Raw genomic sequence first — 25,634 nt, 5'->3', positions numbered from 1 at the left:
AAAATAATGTAAACTGTCGTGTCTTAGTCCAGCTGCATGTTGGAGGAGTTAGTTTTCAGTTTACTAAAATCATAAACCCAGGATTTCCTCTCCCCAAAACAATGACAGACTATGTGGATCACATAATATTAAACAAACTGCAGTTTATACAATTTTACATGCCTTTCAGCAAATTTACAAGTCATATATGTAAAAATTGCTAGAAAAGCAATTAAAGCCTTTGTGTAATAACCTAATTGTATATCAAAATCAAGTGTGAAAGAGTGGCATTCACATTTTTAACTCTCTGAATGCAAGATTAGGTAGATGCATATGCAAAAACTCTATTGCAATGCTTTTTAAACACAATATAAATGTTTTCATAGAATCATCATATTTAAATATTGCTGAACACAAGACTTTCCCTGAGGTGTAAACATCAAATAACTGGAACAGCTTTACACATCAGCCCCATTAAAGAGTTTATTACAACACTACATCTACTGTAATCAAAGTGGTGCTGTGTACAGACATCATCATATGAACATTTTTAACAAGAACAAACTACTATAAAAACAAGGATTTACTTGACTTTTTTTCCAATTGCTTGCACATTATAATTGCCAAATGTATATAACCAGTAATAAAGTTGCAAAAGCTATAAGTTTTAAATCACACAGGTTTCCCTCAAATAAAACAGTTAAGCAACATAAAAAAGTAAAAGAGCTACTGGTTACCATGTATGCAGATTTGCTTTATTCAGATCTATTCCTGTTCATTTTATCCATGAATCCTTATAGGCTCAGTTCAATCACAAGAAGCAAACCGCTGGACAAGCATCTTTCCATGAAGAATGTTTCTTGTCTTGCAAGGTGTTCCTCTTCCTTCAGCTGTAATGTGTCAAAATTTGTGATGTAGATTTTGCTAGTCCCCATAATACACAGAAAAATGTTGGCTTAACTATACATACACAAGTCGTGCACATACTTCACCATAGTGTAATCTAACACAAATAAAAGGTACTGAAGCAATAGCTAACTTGTTTGAGAATTCTCAAAGTGTAATTGTTTTATAAAATAGTAATCTATTTTTAATAAATTAGTAAGTGTACAAGTTGAAGAATGCAATTTAACAATGATATACACCAAATCACAAGAAACAAATAGCTACTGTTTCTGTGAAGGATGGAAACATTTATATAGAACATTTCCTGAAGTATGCATAGTCAATAAGAAAAGTGTGGATGCTGCTGCTACAACCAGATTTGTTCTTTACATTTTTACCCACCCATTTACAGTAATTTGAAACTAGCTCTCTCACAATTAAATATCTGCATTAAATGTTTAATAAAGTAGGCATTTTACAAATTAGTAATATATTTAACAGACCACACCTTTTTTTTTGGGGGGGGGGGCAATTTATCAGCTTGATGCCAATGTTACAAAATTTAGAAACTAAAATAAATGAATAGGGGCCCCAGATTTTTAAAAAATGTACCGTCACAAAATTACAAAAACCTGCTCTGTTTAAAATAAATACAATACAGATGAGAATTCAGGTTTCCCACACAAAAGCAAAACAAAAAAACCCTACTTCCTAGTAAGACTAATTCTATCAGCAGTCTAATAAAAGAACCATAACAACTCAATATTATAGAGTTCACATGGGCTGGTATAATTCCATTTACTGATGCTTCATTTAAATTCCATTACAAAACACAACTAGTTAGCTGTATTTTATCAGTAGATCACAATTTCCACATTCAACAACTTCATAAAAATTTAAATCAAGTTGCTTAAAGAACACAACACATTAATGGGTCATTTCAAAAAGTAGACATTTAGAGAAGCAATTTCATGAACACACACCAATGCACAGCTGTGAAAGGATTATTTCACTACTAAAATGGTTCAATTAGGAAGCAATGTAAATGTATAGAAATGATAATTAATCAGTTGCCCTTCCTTCTCCCACAATGACCGCTAATGGGGTTTTTTAAATAAAAACCAAATGAGTTTATTATTTATATACTACAGTCTGCAAACAGCAGAACCACTCAAATTTGAATAATGCCTGGAAGACCTTTTCAAATTTATGAACTTTGCTATCAAGAGATAAACGTATTCTTTAGTGATTTCCGTTGGGGAGTCTCTCCTCCAGTAGAGACTAGATCCCCATAGCTGCTTTTAAGACTTGATTTTTCAATAGCAAAGTGGAACTAAAGTGTCACCTGCATGCATAACAAACATTTGCAATTGAAAGCCAAGCCATTCAAGCAAACAGGGGATCTCAATATTTCAAAGAAGCAAATAAATGACAGATGTGAGACTGCATGTCAGAATTTGCTGCTCTAGCAATACAATTCTGTGCAGGAAGAGTGGATCTTTAAGCACTTCTACAGTGACAGTTAACAGATCCAAAAGTATAAATTTATTTACAGTACAGAATAAAAATTTTGGGTCCAATGGGAGAGTTTGCTAGATTTTCTAAAGAATCACAGGTACTTTTGAAGAACCTGTACAGGATGATCACCACTTTTTAATTTGGGAACTATGCAGATTTTAAGAGACTGTCAAGATTATGTTTATACTATATAAATTACAAATTGCAAAACACTAAAATTCCCCACTAGTAAATTCTCATTAAAAAACAACAAAAAAAACCCTGTCTACATGTCCTGTCTGGGTAATTAGCAAACTTAGATGTAAAGCTTCTTATGGAAGGAAATAAATCTGTATGCATTAAAATCTTCAACATTCTACTCTACAGAACCCTGAAGTACAAAATAGCTTATAAAAAGGGTAAAATGCAATATGTAACATATTAAAATATTTGTAGTTAATGCCATTTGGTAATACCACATCTCTCCTTGACTCAGAACTGCTTATTGCTATAAAGAGTTTCCCAATGTTCCTATTAACAAAACCAATTTTTTTTCACATTTTAAATGTCTCACTTATGAAAGAGCCCACTTAAGATAAAACTTTTGATTTTGGTGTATGCCCCTTAATCACACAAAAGTTGTCTCAAATACTTTGCTCACCTCTTAAGGCAATGGCTATCAAACATTTTGGCCCACAGCCCACCCTGCTCAACACAGACCTTTCCACAGATCACCAGCCAAGTACTCATAACAAAATGGATGCAGAGAGAGTGCGAGGTCTCAGTAGGAGGGTGTGTGTGAGGGTGATGGGGACATGGGGTGCTTACCTGGCTCCGAGCACCCCACCTCTCCCAGACACTTCCCGCCACTGCTCCCATTCGCCATGATTTTGGCCAATGGGAGCAGCAGAGAAAGCCTCTAAGGGTATGTCTACACTTCTGCCCTAGTTCGAACCAGGGTGTCTAATGTAGGCAATCGAACTTACAAATGAAGCCCGGGATTTAAATATCCCGGGCTTCATTTGCAAGTTCGAATGCCTATATTAGCCACCCTAGTTTGAACTAGGGTGGCAGTGTAGCCATAGCCTAAGTGAGTAGTTTCCTGCGCTGCTATCCCCCAGCTGGGCGAAGGGGGAGCTGCAGTGCACAGAACCACTTCCTTCCCCTGCAAACCAGATCCAGACTGCGAGGCTTGCCCTGACATCCCCTCCCGCAACGGGAAGCTGGTGCTGGCACTCCAATCTCGTTGAGACGGAGGTGCGGAACTGGAGTGCCAGCATAGTCTTTGCACCGTAACGAGAGGGTGATCTCCGAGACCAAGGCCCATCTGCAAGATGGTCACATACCACTATTTACCCATGGACCATATTTTGAGAACCACTGTCTTAAGGCATATTTATATAATGATTTAATTTGATACTATTGGGTACTTTTTGTTTTTCATATACAGAGTGAAATTTTCATTTGTAACATACTGTTTTTACATGGATCAAGGTTCTTTTGAGAACATGTGTATCTGTGCATGCAGTAGCAGTTTGCAATATTTGTAATAAAACATCTAGATAGCCATATAATTATTTTAACAGCTATGAAATGAAAGTCTGACATCTCTCTTCTATCATATTTTAAAAGGTTTTATGTGCATGTGCCTTTAAATAAATGCAATATCCTAAACAAATGTACCCATTTCAAGGAACAGTTACAGTCTATCACAGTATATTCACAATTGGGAAAAACAGTAAAAATACAGATTTATTCCACATACTAATGGTTCCTAAGGTGTTCATGTACTTCAATAAAATCTCCTTTTATCTCATTTTATACACAAACAAAAAATTAATACACAAAGGTAAAATCTTACAAAACTTCAGTTTCAAGGCTGAACTTTATTCCTCAACTCAACCTAGTATCCATAATATTACATAACTCATAACAGTGTCATTATATTTTTCAGTAACACTTAGATGCAACAGGATGAGGAGAGAACAATTTCAACCATGACTCTAAATTCATTTGTTCTTCTGTATTTAAATGAGAAGATACTGTGTGAATTCCATTTTGTTTATCATTAGTGTAAATGTTACTATGCTTTCATTACTACTCTTTAACATATTATGCTTCTTCACCTAATACTACTGTACTTACCTTGCACCTTTGTTCAACCTTAATGTTGACAAAAAAAACCACCTATCCCACTACAATAACTATTAAGAAAGGAAAATGTATTCCTAAACTCCACTTTCATGTCACTAAAACCCTATTCTATAAGGTCATAAATATGTTCAGCGGAGAACAGCCTAATAAATCAATTTACCTAACAAATTAGATTTTTAATGTTGCAGTGTTTTACCTATAATAAATCAGACTTTTAAAAATAGGACTTCATTTATACTGAAATATATACGCTTTTACAGAATACAAAACATATTCACAAGGATTTGTTAAAAAAATAAAATGCAATTTCTGTCCTTGAAAAGACAAAACTAAGTTTAGTTGACAAATTAAAAAGATGGTAAGTATCTTTCCGATTCGGGCATGAGGAACACACAGAGGCAGATAAAACTGCCACAGATAAACATAAAAAGAGATATACTGTATATGTTTGTTTAAAAAAAAAAAAATCAAACAATTTAGTTCTCAAACCACAGTAAGCAAAAAGAAAAAAAAACTAATGAAATGTATTTATTCATTGGACAATGCTACATCCAGTCAGCCCTTCAACAGTTTTCAAATGTAAAGCAGTGACCTTAGATACATTCCTCATGGAACTGCTTCAAAATGCAAATTTCAGTCTGTACTGTACAACTAAGGGGAATGAGAATGCAAGGTGTATGGAAGAGGGAAATATAATTAATCCTAGGTCCAGCAATAGGCAACATAAGATTGGCAGGAAAATTACAGTAATGTGTGCAGACAAAAAAAATGGTATCAGATACCAATAGGAATCAGAAACAGTAAGCAATTATACATTTGAAAAGCGTTAAACAGGGCAAGATTTTAGTTTTGCTTCCTAAAAAATCAAACATGGATTTCATCATAGGACCCCTGAAGGAGATGATGAAAGTGCAGAAATTGTGCAAAGGCATCATATTCTTTTAAACAATAGACTACCCGCTCCCGCTAAGAACTGAGGCAATCACAATCAATACAATAAAATTCATTCTATACAGCAGAAACAGTATACCACAGAGGTACAGATTCTTTTTTACATTCTCTTCTTCAGAATGAGTTTCATGTATTCAACCAAATGTACAAAAAGTATGATACCTCTTATACGTAATGCTAGCTCTACAAAAAAGGTCTATTCATTTGACAGAAATAAAAAGTTTCCATAGTATAAGGAAAGACATAATATTGCATATTCTATAGATGTTGCCATCTTTTTCAGTTTCCAAATTAGCATTGTATTTCCAGTATAATATTCTTTTAAAATAAGACACTAGCTGTATCTGAGAAAAATGACCCAATATTAACTACCACTGAAACAATGCCAAAGAGTACAGTTAGGCACTGAATGGTATTATTATTATTTGATAGAAGCCAATATTTAATAATAAAACAAATCTGCAAAATAAACATTTTTTATTAATTGCCAAGTTCTTAAAAAAAATAAAAAATAAAGAGGCTCATTTATCTGATATTTAACAAGGGAAGTGCTTGTCAGTCTTATGAGCATTCCATGGAAAACAGAAATCTATCTGTAACAATTTATTATGAAGTACAATATTCTTCTATACATAAAGGACAAATTGTGTGAATTTTTAGGAGACACTAATACTCAAGATTATTTGACTACCGATTGACAAAAGTACGTTATTTTGGGACTACATACTCCCAAAGCACACTAGAAGTCTTAAGGATTTTGCTTACAGTGGTCTGAGAACAAGAGGAATAAGTTATGAAAAATGGAGCACAAAGTCTACATACAATTGAAAATTACAATGCTTGTGTACTTCTCTTTGCAGTTCATTCCAAATTCAGATTGTGCAAAAATTATACAATTCAAAAACAGCTGTCCCAATAACAAAAAACATAAAATGAAATAATGTGTAACATTCAGAAGTTATTAAAATCCAGACAGTGAGAGTAAGATGGGACAATAATAGTTGAAATACATAATTAAACCACCAGTTAAACTAAAACCTTTCTAAAAAATCGGGAATGTTGATGGAAGTTACATTATTTTTCTGTTTGTACATATTCACTCCTCCTCTAAATCAAATTTCTCTGATTAACACCACCATTGGTTTTTGATTCTCTAGAAAATTACCTCACACCACAAAGGTAACCTTTTTTTAAAATCAAACACTGTTCTGCTCTTTTATATTAATAAATTATACCACCACACTACTACCAAAAGTTACAGCCTTCAGGAAAACATTCAAATTAAATAACTATTTGCCAAGATTACGCTGGCAATGCACATAAGGACCAACTGCCCAAGTGAAAGTGCATAAGTCAACTTGACAACTTAGGTTTTGATCACTAAATGTACAAACAGAAGTGTGAAATTTTGATATGTTACATTTGATTTTTTTCAATTTTTAAAAATAAAACATTTATTAAATTATTCAAATTTAATTCGACTATATGAATGCAAGTAGATACAAATGACAAAATGAGTAATAAAAATTGATTAATGTTTCACAGTATACAAAAATTTACAATGAACTTTTTAAAACCCTTCTAAAATGAGCATGTTTAACATTTTTGTTAAAATATGCCAGTAGGGTATCAAAGCATTACTAAATTTACATGGGAATTAAGAGAGGAAAACCATTGTCATTCATATCTTTTAAGCACAGACAAACTCGCATTATCTGATAAAACACGGAGATCAAGGGGGTAAAATGTTCCTCTCAGTATTTCTATTACTTTAGTAAGTGACTGGGAACCTTTGATTACTGCTCATGAACAAATCTAATACCTCCTCACACCCTCTCAAAAAAGGATGAAAAGATATATCCTGGCAAAAATGAAATACACATCAGAAGATTACTGAAACTAAGTACTTTACAAAAAACTACAAAAATTAAGCCCTTCTTTGAAAGGACAACAACCTTTTTACCATTTATCTTTTAAAATACTAATCTCTCATTTACATGTAGACCTCTAAATCTGTCCTTTAAATAAAGTTATTGCGGTTTGTTTTCCTCTTGATGAAGGGGAATGTATCTACTCTACTCAACTCCTCTGAATCTTAATTGAAGTTCTGGTATACAGCTTACAGATTTAAAGGAGGGGTTGCATATGTAAATCCCATGTGTACTGAGAGTTGAATAAACCAGATAATCTTACACAGCACGCTTAAATTGTGCAAGCATATAAATAAATTAGCATTATGACAACTACAAAATACAACAATGTCCCCTTAGACATTTTGTCTGAGAAAATATACCTATACTTAGTATAGAAGTTCCACGATGCAAACATCTAGTCTGAATACATGAAAATATAAATATTCAATGACCAAATGCATCTAAATTAACTCCCCACCTTACTGTTAATTTAGGGAACCTCAAATTAACAGTTTAATTCATTTACTCATCTCCCACTGAAGAAGTGAAAGCTTTTGAAATGCACCTTCTGGGGTTACCTCCGAAACAATACTACCTACAGGTAGCACAATACAGCAGAACCTCGAAGTTAGGAACACCAGAGTTACGAACTGACCAATTTACTTCTGATTTCAAATGAAGTGCAAGTCAGCAGAGACAAAAAACACCCCTAACAAACTTAGCAGCAAATACAGTACAGAACTGTGTTAAACAAAAACCACTAAAAAAAGGGAAAGCAACGTATTTTCTACATAATCAAGTATCAAAGTGGTATTATGTCAATGTTCATATGTAAACTACCAACCACAATGCTTTGTTCAGTTACAAACAACCTCCATTACTGAAGTGTTCATAACTTTGAGGTTCTGCGATATACTTAAAAACTAATCCATGGTAGCTGAAGAGAATCCAACTTTAATGAAAGAAACCACATTAAATCATGTGAATTTTGAAACTTTTTGTTTTGACATTTTATGCTTAGCAGACACGGGAGAATTCCAGGAAGGTTTGTACTAAAACAGGATACAGTAAAAAAGTAGCCACTGTCACTTAATGTATATGACTGCCAACTTCACTTCAGCGGCCTCTTTTCCGGACTCATTTATGCATTTAATTTCCCTTTCATAGGCCATTACAGTATGGATCAACCACTAAGTCATGTATGAATCAAGGACAATGCATATTGTCTCAATATCAAGTGGGCTCAGATATTCTGGGGTCAGACTCAGGTTTCTAGTGCACAGAAATGCTATAAGGCCTGCCAAGAAAAACAGACATTCATTGTAAATGGCTTATAAAACTCCTTTTACTTAAAGCTTCCTAAGATTTTCATGAGTCTCAAAATAATTTAGCTTCAACTAAATTAATGTCTCAAATGAATTTCTATGACTAAATGTCAAATTAAACTATGTTTCTTAAATTCATACAGTAAACATAAGAATGACTTTTAATGTAGCATATTAAGGAAGTGTTCTAAACCTGATGACTTCCAAATGACAGAGAGGTTTTGGTTTAAATTGTCAAATTCAAGAAAAGTCAAGCAATTTCAATTCAAGATCCTGAGACTGATTTGTGTATATATCCAAGTTATATATGCAATGAATATTTACATTGACTTTTTTCAATGGCTAACCAGAGTTCATTAAGTGTCTACCCAAAGTGCTACTCTACAGCTGATAAGATAGTTGGTGGACTTGTTTTTTTTAAATAAAGTTAAATGCATTAAAGGACTGTGAATGTCTAAACACTTTTTATAGTAAGTGTAAAATTACGGAAAAAGATCCCATTCCCAGTGTCGTACGTTTGTTTACCTATCCTGAGATTATAGGTAGAAATTCTTTCACCAACTGTGCAACACAGAAAGCTGACAGGAGACACCACCTGAATTTAGTTCAAGGACCAGAAAATATCAAGAAGTTAAATTTTATAAAATAAAGAGCCAAGTACTGTTGCAGTCCTTACTTGAGCAAAGCTTTCACTGCTACCAATAGAAAATTCATCTGTACAAGAAATGAGCTAGCTCTGTAAGACGTAGGCCTTTGGATTTTATATATATGAAAGTCCTGTCTACAATGAAATAATCACAATTTGAACATTTCTTAATATGAACCTGCAAAATGTGATTAAGAGATGTGGGTATTCTAATATCTATAGTTTAGATAAGCAAGAAAAGACTTTCTTTTGATTAGTGTTCTGAAAAGGCTATAGAAAATTAATGTGCTCAATCCTCCCATCCATAAAAATTGAAAAAGATTAACACTACACCACAGAAGTTACACATTCATGCAATTAGCAAAAGTAAAACAAAAAAAACACATCAAGTCCAGATAGTTACCTGTCATTACTTACCGAAGTTCACTTCACATTCTACAAGAAGGAAAGGATTCAGTACATACTGCTGGATCACACTTAAGTACACATATTTACTGTATAAATAATCCCAAACTCAAAGTAGTTACTGTTAATTCAAGCACCCATCAACCCCACAAAACCAAAATGCCCACCTTCTCTAACGATGACGATACTCTCGTTCTCTGTCACGCTCTCTATCACGATCTCTGTCACGATCACGATGTCTCTCTCGTTCACGGCTTCTTTCCCGGTAATAGTCATCATGGCGATCTCTGCTACGGGATTTGTGACGCCTGCTTTTTTCTCTTGATCTGCTGTGGTCCCTCTCTCTTGACCGTTCACGTCTTCTAAAAGAAATTATTTCATTAATTTTTACTCAAAACACAAACGTAACACTAGAAAATTAAGATGGGTAGAGTTCTGCTTGTTTAATAAAATAAAAATACTCAAGCAAGAACACTAATAAAGAAAAAAGATCTATTTGTTTTGATACAGAGATGTATATGTATATAGTGCAGAGAGGGGATGAATCTGTTTTTTATTTTAAGCAGACATCAAATACGTAATAGTGCAGACTTGGTATTCAAGTAGGGATATTAGCGTCTAATTGAAGAGTAGTGTAACCTCATCAAATTTTAATAGTTACATGATTATTCGATAGTCCCCAGGGGCAGGGCCAGCAGGTAGTGCATTCCCAGCCCCACTCTCAGACAGCCTCCTGCAACCCAGTGCTGCTACCGCTGATACAGAGGCAGAGGCTGTCGGCATCCCATGGAGCAGCCTTGGTCACAGTGAGCCTGGACCTGCCGTGGATAAAGACTGCTCTGCAGCAGCCACCCCTGCCCCTCTCCCACCGCACTGCCTCTGATAGAGGCAGCATCTTGTGTGTGTGGCGGGGAGGGAGTGGAGAACAGGCTCCTGCCTACCTCCTCTCCTCTGTGGGAGGCAGCGGGGGGGACGTCACAGATCCAGCTCCCCACACATACCAGGTCCCGCCTGCCCCCAGTGTTGCTGCCTCTGATAAAAAGGCAGCAGTCAGGGGGAGAAGGGGCCGAGGGGCCACGAGAGCCAGTATGTGCAGGCGGCTAGCTTGAAAGCTGGTTCCCTGCATGAACCGGCTCCTGCCTGCTACTCCCACCCTGCATGGTGCCTCTATCAGGGGCAGCAGCGTGGAGGGAAGGAGAGGGGAGCTCCACAGCACTGGTTCCCACCTCCTCCCCCCTTGCTGCCTCTGATACAGAAGGGGGCAGTTCATGTAGTCAATAGGATTAACCAATGAGCCCAGGCTCATCGGTTAATCATGTAGCCATCTACACCCTGATAACCCTAGAATGGAGCTGAATTACAGAATATGAATAGCTCTGATTAGTACTGGGTTAAGCCTGATGAACTCCAATCTGTGTTTCCCCCTCAGGTCTTCTCTTAGTAGCCTTAATACATAATTATTACGATAAGAAAAGAAAATTACCAATTTTCTTTCCATTTAAAATTCATTATTATCTCTACAGATACCTAGATATCCAGAAGAATACAGATAATTGTATCATAAAAATTAAAGGTCACTGTATGTAATTTAGATTAAGAGTACTTAATTTAATACATTCTTAATCATGACTAAGAATCAATCTGGTCACAAGTTTCGTATTAAGTGTCTTGATGTTTACGTGCTATTACTGCAGCACTTAAAGAAATGTAACTAATTAAATTACAGTTAACAAGAAACTAAAGAGGTCAATTTGTGGAAGGAAGGATGGCCTTGCATTTAAAACAACTGACTGAGCACCAGAAGATCTCGAATCAATTTCAGGCAAATCATTTAATTATTCTGTGCATCAGTTCCCCATTCGCAAAATGAGAATAAAACACCTTCTGCCTATTCCTTATAGGTCTTGTTTGTTTAGATTGTAGCTAGTTAATGAAACCGGAAAACTCTACCTTGATCCAGAACCATAAGATTTGGACTCAATTCCATGAAGGCAATCCTGAAGAGAGCTAATAAGTACTTTACAACGATCATCAGCAGACACTTTGGATTGCTTAATTAAGGAAATGGCAGTTACTAAAGTCTCTATAGCACTTCCATAGTCCCCTGAAAAGAAGTAAATTTGCTGTTAGTGGATTAAAAAGATGAACATGTAATAAAATCTATCTGTAAAGCTATTACCCTTTAACAGTTGGTCTGCAACAGCCATTGAGGCCACTGCTGTGGAACAGCTATTAAAAACATGGTCTATATCTGTAAGTCAATAAGTGTCCATATAAATCTAATTTGAGTATAATTGAAAGCAAGTCAGTCCTAAGATAGATCTACAATCAGAAGAGCATTTTAAAAAAATAATCAGAAAAGTGGCTTCACACCTCCAAGATTCTCATGGGGAAGTTATATACATTGCTTTTAGTTGGATGGAACAGGAGGGACACTAAAGATTTACTGACCAGCACTGGCATCTGACACAGCTCTTGAAATGGCACTGCTTGAGATGGCCCTATTTCTATTCATGATTTCTTCAAACTCGGCTTCACTTAAAGGTGTTCTTGCAGCATCCATTTCTCTGCAAGTAATAAAACCAAAGTTTAAAAAAAGTAACCCAAAGCTTACGAAGATAGCATTGCAGTTAACAACTCAAGTTTGCAACTTTAAGCAAAGTGACAAACAAGACAGAAAGCGGGTTTTTGGTTTTTTTGGTTTAAAAAAATGTTTTATGGTATAAAACTTGCAGAAAGAAAAAGTACAATACCATTAAAACATCTGCTGTGTAAATACGTTTAAGCCATCTTTGACCATCCATTTATACTGAAGATTTATAAGCAATTATATTGTGCTTTCCATCTTCAAAAATGCTTTACAAATATCAGCTTATCTTCACAACACCTCTGTGATACCAGCAGGTATTATCCTTATAGTATAGACAGGGACACTGAAGCAGGGGAGTCCAGTGACGTGCCCACAGTCAGAGATGGAATTTATACCAAAAATGGGATCAGAACTCACAAGTTCCTGGCTCCCAGGCCCCCACCCTAACTATCACAGCAGGACTTTAAATTATGCAGCAGATGAAGTAAATATGGTCTAGCATTATTAATGCTCCACTTCCTGAATGACATTTCAAAAATTTTACTTTTGTGTTAATTTCCAATTTTTTTTGGTCAAGTTCAAGGGTGCTCCAATTTACTGTTTAACGAGAAATCTTAAGAAGAAAGTGTCAAGCTTACACTTAGCACTGTAAAAGGGAATTCTTGTATTCACTAAGTGCTGTAAATATTTTATTGACCACCTGTATTTGGTTTCCACAGAAATGGAAATTAACCTATCCAAAATGAGGTTAAAAATTTCCCATCCAATTCTGCAGTGTTCTATCAGCCAGTCTCTGTTATACAGAATATCTGGAGGATGATGTTAAAGGACGAGACTGTTAAATTGGCTCACTGCTGGATAATATTACTAAAACAGTGTTAGTTATTCTGGTAGAAAGAAAATGCAGAATGATAAGCAATGCTATCAGAAGTGGAACAAGATCCTATAGCCAGTTTAGCATAAGAGGAAATGTCTAAAAATTCATACCTCCCTGAGTTTTGAGTATTATTTTTCGTATGCCTCCAATACAATGGAATATGTAATTGTTCTCTTATGGACATGTTATTTCCAGTGAAACGCCTATGATATATAATTAATGACAATTTAAATAGTTATGGATTATAATTTTGAAATTATTATAATGAAAATATTGGACAGCAAATGCAGTGGTTCTGTCCTGTTTTCCCACCCTTTTCCTCCCCCATCCTTCTACAAATTGTGGACAATCTCAATCTAGGATACCAGAAGAGACCTGGTGTTTATTATGATTATATATAAGGTAATTATGCCAAATGCTGCCCTAAATATACAATTTCTACATGAACATTACATTTATAAATAACTGATTGTTACTCTTGAATTCCATGAACAATTGGTAGAATCAGAATCAACTGCCCAAACAGAAACAGAAAAAATAAAATATTAAAGGACAGAATATACATGTCTTCCTCACACTGGAACCATGACCATTATAACTTAGAAGGTCTATATGTAAATATAATAAAACTTCATTTCGTACAGCGCCTTTCTTACATACTGTCCCCAAATGCTTTATAGGAGCTTAACACAAATACAACGGATAATAAACAACAGTGTAGTGATAAAGACACTAAAAGGTATAGGCAAAGGAGAAGAGATATTTCATATAAGATCTGAGACTCAGGAAGACTTTCAGATCGCCAGAGTTGCAGAGAAGGATTTTGCTTCAACTATAGTAAGAATGGTACAAGGTAAGCAGATGGAGCTGGGAGAGAAAGAAAGGTAAAAGTCCTAGAAACAGAAACAACAAACAAAAAACCAGATGTTTTTGTATAAGGATACCAATAGTGGCCAGTGCAGTTGCAAGAAAATGAGGGAGATATAGTCATGGTTCTTTGTACTATACTGTACATACAAATGTTAAGGAAAAGGACTGTAGTATTTTACACTTGGTGGAGTTTGCAGAGCTGGGATTTGGAAAGGCCATAAGACAAGACAGTTAGCAAATAGACAAATTATGAAAAGATGATGGTGAACATTTCTAGTGGTACTGCTGAGGCAAAAGCATAAATAAACCACTTCAGTGGTAGTGCCAGATAGAAACAGAAAATACTGGAGAATGACAATTATACCAAGATTACAAAAAGCAAAGGCAAATAGAGGTCTGAGTTGAAGAGGCAAAAAGAGGAGATGGATGTTGGATCTGAGGATATTTTTACACTTAGCAAAATAGTCTGACCGATGTTTTAGTGAAGAAACTGGAAAAGAAGCTACCTAAAAGCCAAAAGGAATCTGGTACCTCCTATGTGGAATAAGTGTGCTACCAACCACATAGCACTAAAAGCACTCACCTGCCAGGTGGACCATAGTCACCCCTGTCATAAGGTGGAGGTCGGCCATATGGATCTGTTGGTGGTGGACCACGACTATCTGAAGTAGGTATGCCACTATTGGCTGGTGGGGGGAAGAAAGCTGGATTCACGTGTGGAGCAGGTGGGGGAGCACCTGGAGGTGGCCCAGGAAGATGTGGAGGAGGAGCAAGTGTCAGGGGAGGCCCAAGTGGACCAGGTGGACGAGGGGGAAAAGGGCCGGGAGGTGGAGGTGGACCCTGCTGTGGTGGTGGTGGACCTGGAGGAGGGCCATAGCCTGGAACTGGAGGTGGAGGACCAGGAGGAAGTGGACCTAGAGGAGGCTGACCAAAGGGTTGTCCAGGAAACAGAACTGGTGGTGGTGGACGGTCACCACGATTAGGAGGACCAGCTAATGGAGGAGGAAGAACTTGACCAGGAGGAGGTGGACCTGGTGGGCCTGGGGGACCAGGAGGACCTAGAGGTGGACGTGGTGGAGTTTGTCCAGCTGAAAGAAAAATGGAAAAATAAAGTTATTTCCACAATTAAATCATTTTAACCAATACTTTCTCAAGTCTCTCAGAACAATTTTGATGTGCATGAGACAATATACATTCCCACCTTTGGAAAAAGCAAATTATCATCATTTGGTAAAGTTCAAACAGGCACTTGACTAGTAACTAGGAATGTTAGTAACCAGTCAGCCAGTACCCAGGTACGAGAGCGGAGGGCTGGTCCAGCCTCATTGGGGTCTGGAGTCCGTCCCGTGCAATGGAGGGGGGAGAATGCAGCTGCTCGCAGGCCCAAGTGGGCAGAGCTACGGGGAGCAGCCAGCAACCCCAAGCACAGGAGTCGGGGGGGGGGGGGGGGGGGCAGCTGGATCCTGCTTAATTGGTTAAACCTAAGGTTCAACTAGTTAACTGATTATTCCTACTGCTAACATTAAAGGGACATAATTAACATTTTTTTTTAAAGTTACACTGCTGTTTGAAAATCTGGTACCTATTACAGATACAAGAAAGACCAAAGGCTTCTAGTACTGGAAAAGTTTTAAGTCAAGGTAACCTTGCTGTTTGTGTGGGTCTTTCACAGAAAAAAGCATATATATTACATTCAAGTAAAGAAAAGCGATTGTAAACCACGAGTATTGTTAAAGAAAATTAACGCTGGGTGTAGCACTCAAATCTGCTTTCATTTCGTTTTTAACTTAATTTCAGTTAGAGGTGTTTATTTAAATCTGAATGTTACACTGAAATCAGCTGACTGTATGATCATTTTTAGAGATATTTATATTTGCCCCATATCACACACAGGGTTTCTCTTCACCACAGTATCAGCTCAAATTATAACTTGAGTGTTACCCCAGAACTTCACTCCACTTGAGCTAATGATTTTTGTGTGTGAACTGAAGTGTAGGGATGTGAACAGGTAACCTCAGTGGTACTTAGCAGGCTGGACCTATCATCCTCTGGAGTCATGCATTTATGCACCATTATAATGGCCACAACCCTTCTGAGTTTCTTCTTGAAGGTTAACTCTGACAGACGGGTTAAGGAGTGGGTCATGGAACGGACATGTAACCCTTTTTTCTTTGAATGCTTGCTCATGTCCACTCCATGTTAGATAGCTCACAAGCAATACCTCAGGAGGCGGGCTCAGAGTTCATAGACATGTAGACTGCATATTGGATTTGGACCTGCATAAGAAATCCTGCTGATAAAGTCTAACCTCCTGTTCAGTGACTGATTAAGATGCCCAGAGGCAAGACTTGCTCCTATTCATAGAAAGCCCAAATATAGACCGCTTTCCAGGAAGAGGTCCTTTGAAATGACACTGGAAGTCCTCTCATCCTTTCCACTACTGAAACAAAGAGTTGTGTGGACTTCAGGAAAGGTTTAATCCTCTCAATATAAAAAACGAAGACATGACTAAGATCCAACAAGTGGAGCTGCCATTTCTCAGAGCCCTTATGAGGTTTGGAAAGAAGATTGGTAGGAGTATATCTTGGTTGTTATGGAATTGTGACACCACCTTTGGTAGGAAGGTTGGATGGGGGTGCAGTTGGACCTTGTTCTTAAAGAATACTGTATAAAGCAAGTGTGACAAAGGCTTTAATTTAAAAAACCCTCTGGCCGAGGTGACCAGGAAGTCAACCTTCCAAGAGTAGCAAGTGCCCAGTGCTAACAGCTCAATGAGGAGAACCGAGAGTCTTAACAGAGCCAAGTTTAAGTCCCATAGGGGGTTAGCTTGTGACTAAGGACAGAGCATATCCAGCCCTAGGAGAAACAGTATCGTCATCTTGCTGGGTAATGATGACATGCTGTTCACCGAGGATGGAAGGCTGAGATGGATGCTAAGTGCACTCTGATAGATGTATGGGCCAGGTCCTGCTGCATTATTTGGAACAAACAATCCAGGATAGACGGGAGGGAAGACTGAGATGAAGAGAGACCATGTCAAGATGACCAAACTGAGAAGCACTTCCACTTAGCCAGGGAGGTAGCCCTGATGGAAGACTTTCTACTACAGCTAGCTAGATCTACTGGACCCATTTCAAACAAGCCTGTTCTTCTGGATTCAGCCATGCAAAATCCATGCAGTTAGGTGCAAGGAGGTCAGGTCTGGATAAGCAACCATCCATGGTCTTGTGAAATTAGGTCCAGATGGAGTGGGAGCGTAAGGGGAGCTGTTACCAACAGATCTAGGACCATGCCAAACCAGAGTTGACATAGTGTGACATTACTGAATTTTGATATGATACCATTGCCATATGTCTGCACCAAATCTTGTACAAAGTGGGCCAAGTGAAATGTCTATAGAAAGCGTATGAATTGCTGATTCTGTTTATACTATTCATATATATGCATCATTTTTATATTTGAAGTTATGAGTATTGGCTATGTACTTTTATTTCAAATCTTTGCTTCTGACACACATTAGGAAGCCTGGCCAATCTAAAACAGCACCATGGCCTGGCTCCAGGCCTGGCACGAGGCAGCTGCTCGCCTTGTGGCCCAGCCCTGGGAGCAGCTGAAGCCGTGGTTGCTGGGTTCAGGACTATGATACTAAAAATAACACTGCCACCCTGGCTCAGGTCCTGGCACAAAAAGCGTGTTGCCCTGTGTGCTAGGACTGGAGGGGAGAGCAACGGTGCTATTTTTAGTACCATGGTCCCAGCCCCAGCTGTCCTGGAGCTGGGCAATGGGGCAGGCAGCTGCCCTGTGGGCTGGGACTGGAGTCGGGCCACACTGCAGCCGTTCTTGGGCTGCGGCCACAGTACTAAAAATAGCACCGTGACCCTGGCTCACACAGGGCAGCCACCTATCATGCTGCCCCGCCAGGCAGGTGTAGATATCAGGATGGCAGAGCAGAATTTGGGGGAAGGGGGAAGTGAGGAAGGGGCTTGGGCAGAGCTAAGAGAGAAAAGTCAGGGCCTATGTCAGAAGGTCCTAATGGGTCTTGACATCATCCTGCAGAAGTAGGCTATGTAGTCCCATGACAACTTCATCTGGGGAGTAAGAGGCTTGCACTGGAGAAGGGGCTCCTTCCTCATCTACATCTGCAGCCATCTCCTGAATGTCAGTACCAGAGCTGAGGTCCAGTGCCAAGTGGAAGGAGCCCATCTTTTAGAAACCACCAAGTAGGAGCAATGGTAAGATGGACCAGGGGAAATCTCATGGGGTTCCAGTAAGGCCACTGCATAGGCTAATGACCCACTATCCAGGTGCTGGGCGACTGGCACTGAAGTTCACTGGCATATACGTTGGGTACTGGTGTTTAGGGATGTAAATAGTTAACCAGTGGGGGCTGGAGCATCCTCCTCTGCCACCCAGCCGCTGCCCAGCCAGAGCAGCTCCCATCCGCAGTAGGCCAGGTCCAGGCATGCTGTGGACAGGGGTACTCCAGCCCAGCTGAAGCAGCCCCCAGGAGCGCTACAGGCAGACACTCTCCAACCCAGCTTCAAAGGGTGCCACTCCAGCCTAGCCGGGCTAGAGAGGGCCCTCTGCCCACCCCGTTTAAGCAGTTAACAGGCTAATCTTAATCCTTAACTGACTGATTAATTCAATGGGATTTTACATCCCTACTGGTGGTGGGCTTTTAGTTGCATGTAAGGCTCTTCTTTGTACTCTGAGTCTTATCTAAGATCGCATTAGAGCAGTACTCACTTCTGCCTTCATGCGGTGTCAGGATTCTGGGGACTGACAGCAGACCAGATGTGATCGGAATGACGGGATCTGGGCAGCTTACCCCTAAGAAGGTGCTTGGAAGGAGTCTAATGCTCCTTAGTCTCTCTGCCTTCTAGTCACTGGAGCTGATAAGTGACCCACTACAGCTGGAGGGACTGAGAGTGAAAGCAGATCCATAGCCACTTGGAATGCGTCCTGGGTCAATGGAAAAGTCAAGGCTACTGGTACCATGGTGGAGTCCAGGTGTCAGCAGCAGGTTCCAGACTGTACTCAATGTTCTAAGTGGAGTTAACTGGGCTATCAGGGACCCAGCACAGATCTCACTGAATTGCCTCCTGCAAACTTGTCTATTTTTCTGCACTGGTGAGTGCCCCCAGTTAAAATGCTACTTTCTGTGCTTCTTCCTCAGAACCAAGATGCTGAATGGTGCTAGGGAGAGGTTGGTGCTAGGAGAGGACTTTGCACCAATGCCAAAGCACATGGTGCCGAATCAGAGTGGCTTGGCTCTGAGGTTGATCTGAAGGCAGATTCCATGAGGACTGCTTAATGTTTCTGTCTTTCTTAGAGTGGGGTCTGAAGCCCTGACAGATGTAGCAATTGTCCTTCACATGAGTCTCCCCCAAGTACTTCAAGCAGCTGAAGTGCAGATCACTCAGGGGCACAGGTTTGCCATAGGAGGGAGGCACAAGGCTTGAAGCCTGTGAAGTGGAGCATGTCCAGCCTCGGGGGAAAAGGAGTCCCTTGATGATAGGAACTAGCTATTTACACTATGTACACTAACACTAAATTACAAAAACCATACACTGAACCATGATCATTAAGAAGGAAGTTTAGAATCCAAAAGCCACAGGAAAGAAAGCTTTGCCAGAGCAAAGAGGGGTTGTTCCAGCAACCGTCATGGGTGATTAGATGGAACTGAGAAGGTGTGTGGCCAGCAGTGCTCCTTATACTAGCATATAAGCGCTCAGTTCCAGGGGGTGTTAGAGCCAACCTGATGTATGCTACTGAGGGGAAAATATCTCCAGAAATGGTGCACACAGTGTGCACACAACTAACATGGAATGGACATAAGCAAGTACTTAAAGAAAAACATAGTTACTCTATGATAACCTAGTTTGTAACATCAATAACTGCAGACTAACACTCAGGGTAACTAATAAAGCAGCAAAGACAAGGCCATCCAGAGTAGTGTGACATCTGTAATTCTTCTTTAATGCAACTATGGTTTTAAAATCTATCTTGTGACACTAAATAAAATTATCACTTTAAGGATTTCTGTTATAAGTATTATCAGGTTTGTTCATACTCACGCTCACACTTCTCTGGGGCCAGAAAACACCTTTGACGTCAAAAATTGCATTTCCCTATGCTGAAGTGATACACCGCCCCCCCAGAATCCCACAATCTAGTAACAATGTGAAGACTTATTGTAGATAAGCATCTTGAGTCCAATTCCCTAGATCTTTGTAACTCCCAAAACAAATTAGGAAGTGTGCTTTGGTTATTAAAAAAAACGGAAGAGGTAAAACTAGCAAATTCAACAACGGTTTTAATGTCTGTACCCGGGAAAGGAGGCGGTGGTCCTCCTGGTCCTGCTGGTCCCGGGAATCTGTCCCCACCTGGAATGCCACCTGGAAAACGGCCTCGGCCTCTGTTATTTGGCGGAAATGCTGCACGTGAGCCACCTCCTGGAGGGCCAGCTTTACCTTCTCCAGACATCTGGCCTGATTGTGTGGCTGCAAAGGAGAAGCAAAAGTATGTCATCACTCCATAATGTGAAAGATTTCCCCGCTAATTACTAACCTAGAGTTCACTTTTTTGCTTTGGTTTCTTTAGGGGGAGGAGGTAGCACTGCTCTGTGCTCCTCAATAGTTGCTGCAGCAAAGCTGAATACTTACCCTTCATATTTATATAGAAATTTCATGCATAAATCTCAAAGTACTTTATAAAACATCCTTTTCTCTATTTTACAGTTGGGGAAACAGAGAAGTTATGTGACTAGTCCAAATTCAGCAAATTACTGAAAGAGTTGGCAATTGTATTCAATCCCTTAATCATTTGTCCCATGCTCATGCCATAAACTAAGGATTCCTAAATGTGGTCTGCAAACAACTGGGCAGACAGAAATGTGAATCATCACATCGTGCTCTTATTGTGTCAAGATGCTTCTAGAACAGATATCTAGGCTCTTCACTAAACAGGGAAAAAGAAAGGGGAAAAAATGCCTGGGAGCCTGCAAAAGGACCTTGGAAACATGGAGGCACTTGCTTCACTAACTCTTTTAGGAACTTTATTGCTACATAAGTATGAGGGTAAACAGAAGCCATTCCTCTGCACCAGAGCCACAAGTAGACTTGAGCTGTCAGCTACCAGTGAGAGGCATGTCCCATCCAGAAAAGCAAGGAGTCAAGCACAGCCATTTTTATTCTGCCTCTATGCTTGGTTCCTTTTCTCCTTTCCTCCTGTATGTGGAGAAGGGAACCAAGCATAGCAACCAAATAAAAAGTATGATACAAAAAAAATCATTAATATTTTTACTCACTAAGTTCATTGATGATTTTTAAGTTCTTTGCTATGTGTAAAAATGTGTTGCCCATAGTGCAGATTTACTTCTTGATGATTTCCTTCCTTTCAAAAGGAACAAGGTAGATTTAATGGGCTAAATACTGACCCTGCTCTATTTACATTACAGTGGTCCACCAGCACAAAGCCATAGGAAAGCTCATTTATTCAAGGATTCCCCTGGCATGATCTTCCAGAATAGCCAGTGGCACATCAAACCTTCTTGTTTCCCATTTTCCGTCATAAGGAGTTCAGCTGAGGAATGGGGTTTGGCTGGAACACAGAAGCATTTCATGCTATGGAAGAGCACTTGGGCCCACTGCATTCAGAAGCAAGTTATACTAGCCCTGAGCAGGGATTAAAAAAAAGGTTAAAAAAAGTAACTGTGTAACGTTAAAAATCCTAGTGGTTCAACACAATGCAGGCTTTTACGTTTTATAGTGCAGAGCCCGCAGCAGGAGTAGGGCCAGCAGCCAGCGCACACCAGCAAAGACAGTAACCGTAACAGAAACCAATAAGCTGATGCTCATCAGTTAGCCATTTAAACGGTTACGCTCTTACATCCTTAGCCCTAAGGCAGCTTAATGCCAAGGCCCAACTGCTGTGTGAAACACAGAACAGTAGTGACATCCACCTCCCTCCAGATGTTACCAACAAGCAGAACTCAACCAGATATCAGGATCTAGTCCAAGTTGTCTGCAAATGTCCATCTTGCTAATGTATTCATTTTGTTCAGTCTGGTCATATAATTGCTTTCATGCATGTAGTGTTTTACAAAGAACTATAGGAAAAAAACACTAATGTATTGGGGAAACTTGTCAAAAGGTGATGGGACTAACTGTAAACATTTCATGATTATCTGGAGCCATATATGTTGTCATGGGCTGACTGTATATTGCAATACCTTTCCTGAAATGGACCTTTGCCCTTTGCTCTGTAAAGGTACAATGCAAATAAGAAAAGATGACTTACTTTTCCTTGACTGCATTTCAAATTGACTCAGGAACTGTTTATTGCATGGAGTTACAACAGGATTTTGTCCATGCAATTCTCTTTTAGGTAAGAGATCCATTAACTTTTTGGAGGATGCTTCAGATCCTACACCTACAAGGGCAAACCTTAAAAGAAGGGAGAAAAGTTACATCAATTCTTGCACCAGAAAAATCTGATTGCCTTCCAAAGAAATGATAAATAAATGGCAAGCAAAATAAATAAATAAAATAAAAATTGACCAAAAATCATCCATACAAAACCTAATTCACTCTTAAAGATACTTGAAAAAAATCATAACACAAACTCTGAAAACATAAGAAAAGAATGCTAAATGTAAAAGTGAACTTAGAATTACAATTTTTTCACCATTCAATTTCAAATGCCCATAAATAGGATGGAGATGGGAAAGTAAACTTGCTTCTATTAAACCCTACAATATTCACTTGTTTAGGTGGAATGTCCACAAAATTTACACCCTTTGCAGATTTCCAATTTTTCAACATATTTCTAGTAGGTTTAATCAATTAACTGGATAGAGGCTGCTCTAGCCTTGTGGAGGGCCCACTGTGGACAAGGACTGCTCCAGCATCCCAAACAGCACAGCCTCTGTCCACAGTGGGCTCGGATGCCCCTCAGGCAGGGGCTGCTCCAGCCCAATGGCGGGCCCCTTGCTCAGCCCCTTTTAATCAATTAACTGGTTAAACAAACAGGATTTTACATCCCTAATGAGTAGCAACTAAAGAACTTCATCAGGGATACAATCATTCCAGATATAAATTATGGAAAGAGGTCTCAGAGAATTTTAGAGCAGCTCAAAGGTAAAAAAAATGAGTATTTCTCCTTATAAATTAGGATTTCTTAAGGAAATATATTTTAAGTTTTGGATATCCAATTAACAAGCTAAATCAAATTTAATCAAGCTTAATAGGATTTTTTAAAATTACGTTTACCATGATTGCCATCGCCGAGCTGTATTTGATTAAGCTGGCATAAATCAACCTTTTTTCTCCAATGTAAATTAATCAAACCTGCATAATAAAAGCTCGTTTGGAACAGTAGGTTCTCTCTCTCACGGCAAGAAGGCTTAATTCAAAGAAGAGTTTGAGACACAACTGGTTCAATAAACTAACCTTGAACTCCTGAAGACCTTAAACCAGGGGTGAGCAGTAATTTTTGCACGGGGGCCACTTCAAAAATTTTTGAAGTAGTCCTGGGCCACCCTGGGAGGGGCGGGGCTACCATGATTGGTTTGGGGGTGGGGGAGTCCCTTTGCCCCCCCTTTCCCACTAGGCACCCATGCCCTGGAAGATACATGGCACACTCCCTGACCCCAATCAGGGCCTGGGGGCGGGGCAGCATGCGAAGCCTCCTCTGCTCTCCCCCCTCCCCCGCGAGCAACACGCGGGCGCTTCAAAGTGCCACACGCCGCTCACAGGGCGGGAGGAAGCTTTGCGCGCTCTCCTGCCCCCAGGCCAATTAAGGCTGCTTCCCTAATTGACCTGGGGGCAGGTAAGCAGCAGAGCCTCTGCAGGCCGGATCTGGCCCACGGAGGCCCTTTTGCCCACCCCACCTTAAACCAAATATTATTTACATAAGTGAAATAATCAGTTTGTCCACATCACAAAACACACAATTGATAATTTCTAGTCAGAAAAAGCCATGTACAGTAAAACTCCATTAGTCCGGCATCCAATGCTTCTCCAGCACCATCAGGAACCCGGAAGTGCTCGGGGCAGCCGGACAATTGGAGCTTTTCTGCGCCAGGCTTCCCCAATTCTGCAGCTGCCGAAACTGACCAGCAGCTGAATCGGGGAAGCTGGGGGCAGAGCAGCTGGGGTGCTGCCGGGTTGGTCCAGTAGCACTTCCCCTCGGGGCTGCAGGACCAACCCGGCAGCACCCCAGCTGCTCTTGGGGATGCTTGGAGCAGAGCAGCCTGAGTGCTGCCGGGTTGGTCCCGCAGCGCTGAGGGGCAGCACTACGGGACCAACCCAGCAGCCCCCCAGCTGCTCTGCCGCAGGTGTCCCCGATTCAGCCGCTGCTGAAACTGACCAGCAGTGGCTGAATCGCGGATGCCTGGGGCAGAGCCAGACTATTGGAAGGGGAAGCTATGAAGGGTCTGGGGTGGCACCCCCCCCACCCACCCCAGACTCCTCATAGCCCCCCCCTTCTGATAGTCCGGCATATCTGATAATCCGGCACCCCCGGGTCCTAAATGTGCCAGATTATCGGAAGTTTACTGTACTAAATTCTCAGATGTGTTATTAGTAAAAACTGAGAAGTAGTGGCAGAGTTATGTAAAACAAAAATGGAGAAATAAAAGCTAACTAATCAAGTTTAGAAAAAGAGATTTGATAAAAACTGTTATGAAAATGTATTCATGCTGATGAGGGGTTAAAAAAATTAGGAGCATATAGTTTGAAATTTAAGAAAATCTGCAAATAAAAGGAATAGCATTATAACAATCCTATTCAGGGAAAAAGGAAACTACAGTGTTGTCTTTAGAACTTATTTTTGTGATTGAATTAGTTAACGTGAAATAAAAGGGTACAAAATCATTTCTAGACATTAGCTCTCCATCAAAAGTGATCTCACTACTAGCTGTGAAAAACACAGACCAGCCATCCTCACTGTAGCAGATCAATGACCAATAGCAGAAAAGGTGAATTACAAATTCTTACCCCTTTGACTGGCCATTAGCACGGTTTTCAAAAAATTTTATCTCCAAAATATCATTTACTCCCAGTGAATGGACTGCTTCAGTTAAGTCTTCATCTGTTGTCCACTACAAAATATTTTTATATTCAACTGTCAAAACACATTAAGATACCAATTTTCACTATTAATACAGCGGCCTAATTTCGTACATTTGTACTACTGCTTTCTAATTTATTGTGAACATTTATCTAGCAGTGCACCTCACTAGATGCTTTCTGTGGCCGTTTGTAGAAAATGCCAGAAATCATTTTAAATGACTCTTTACAGTTAATTCTCAAAAAGTTCATTCTTAATATACATGAACAGACAAGTGTTAAAACAGTTACGGCACTAACGCCACCTGACGTGCATTATCAACCCTATTACCTAGTGCACGATCTTAACATATCTTCCAGCCTGCAAGATCTAATTTGTGAAATAGTCCCATTTTTTGTTTTATACCTCGAGGATTGCAAATTTTTCCTATTTAAGAGAGATTATTATTCAGCAGTTTCTGCTAGCCCTA

The 25,634-nt window shown here is 39.4% G+C and overlaps 1 protein-coding gene across 7 annotated transcripts in view; it reads right to left on the bottom strand.

Moving 5' to 3' along the window:
• Positions 1-448: 448 nt before the first annotated feature.
• CPSF6 (cleavage and polyadenylation specific factor 6) overlaps positions 449-25,634 on the bottom strand; it is a 43,780-nt gene continuing 18,594 nt past the window's right edge. Inside the window, exons 3-12 of one of the 7 annotated variants that reach the window (XM_075931577.1) lie at positions 25,093-25,196; positions 22,394-22,539; positions 20,422-20,595; positions 14,676-15,180; positions 13,333-13,425; positions 12,207-12,322; positions 11,706-11,859; positions 9,923-10,117; positions 9,754-9,785; positions 4,963-8,676 (exon numbers count right to left, since the gene is read on the bottom strand). In XM_075931577.1, coding sequence (XP_075787692.1) covers positions 9,928-10,117; positions 11,706-11,859; positions 12,207-12,322; positions 13,333-13,425; positions 14,676-15,180; positions 20,422-20,595; positions 22,394-22,539; positions 25,093-25,196 — 1,482 coding nt within the window. In that variant the 3' untranslated portion in view covers positions 4,963-8,676; positions 9,754-9,785; positions 9,923-9,927. Of the gene's footprint in view, positions 870-4,962; positions 8,677-9,753; positions 9,786-9,922; positions 10,118-11,705; positions 11,860-12,206; positions 12,323-13,332; positions 13,426-14,675; positions 15,181-20,421; positions 20,596-22,393; positions 22,540-25,092; positions 25,197-25,634 lie in introns of those variants that run through there. The other 6 variants (XM_075931570.1, XM_075931556.1, XM_075931582.1 and 3 more) reach the window with 6 other exon arrangements.

Source organism: Pelodiscus sinensis, chromosome 1 (assembly GCF_049634645.1).
Source record: "Pelodiscus sinensis isolate JC-2024 chromosome 1, ASM4963464v1, whole genome shotgun sequence".
Classification (NCBI taxonomy): domain Eukaryota; kingdom Metazoa; phylum Chordata; order Testudines; family Trionychidae; genus Pelodiscus; species Pelodiscus sinensis.
This window is presented reverse-complemented; position numbering and strand designations above follow the sequence as displayed.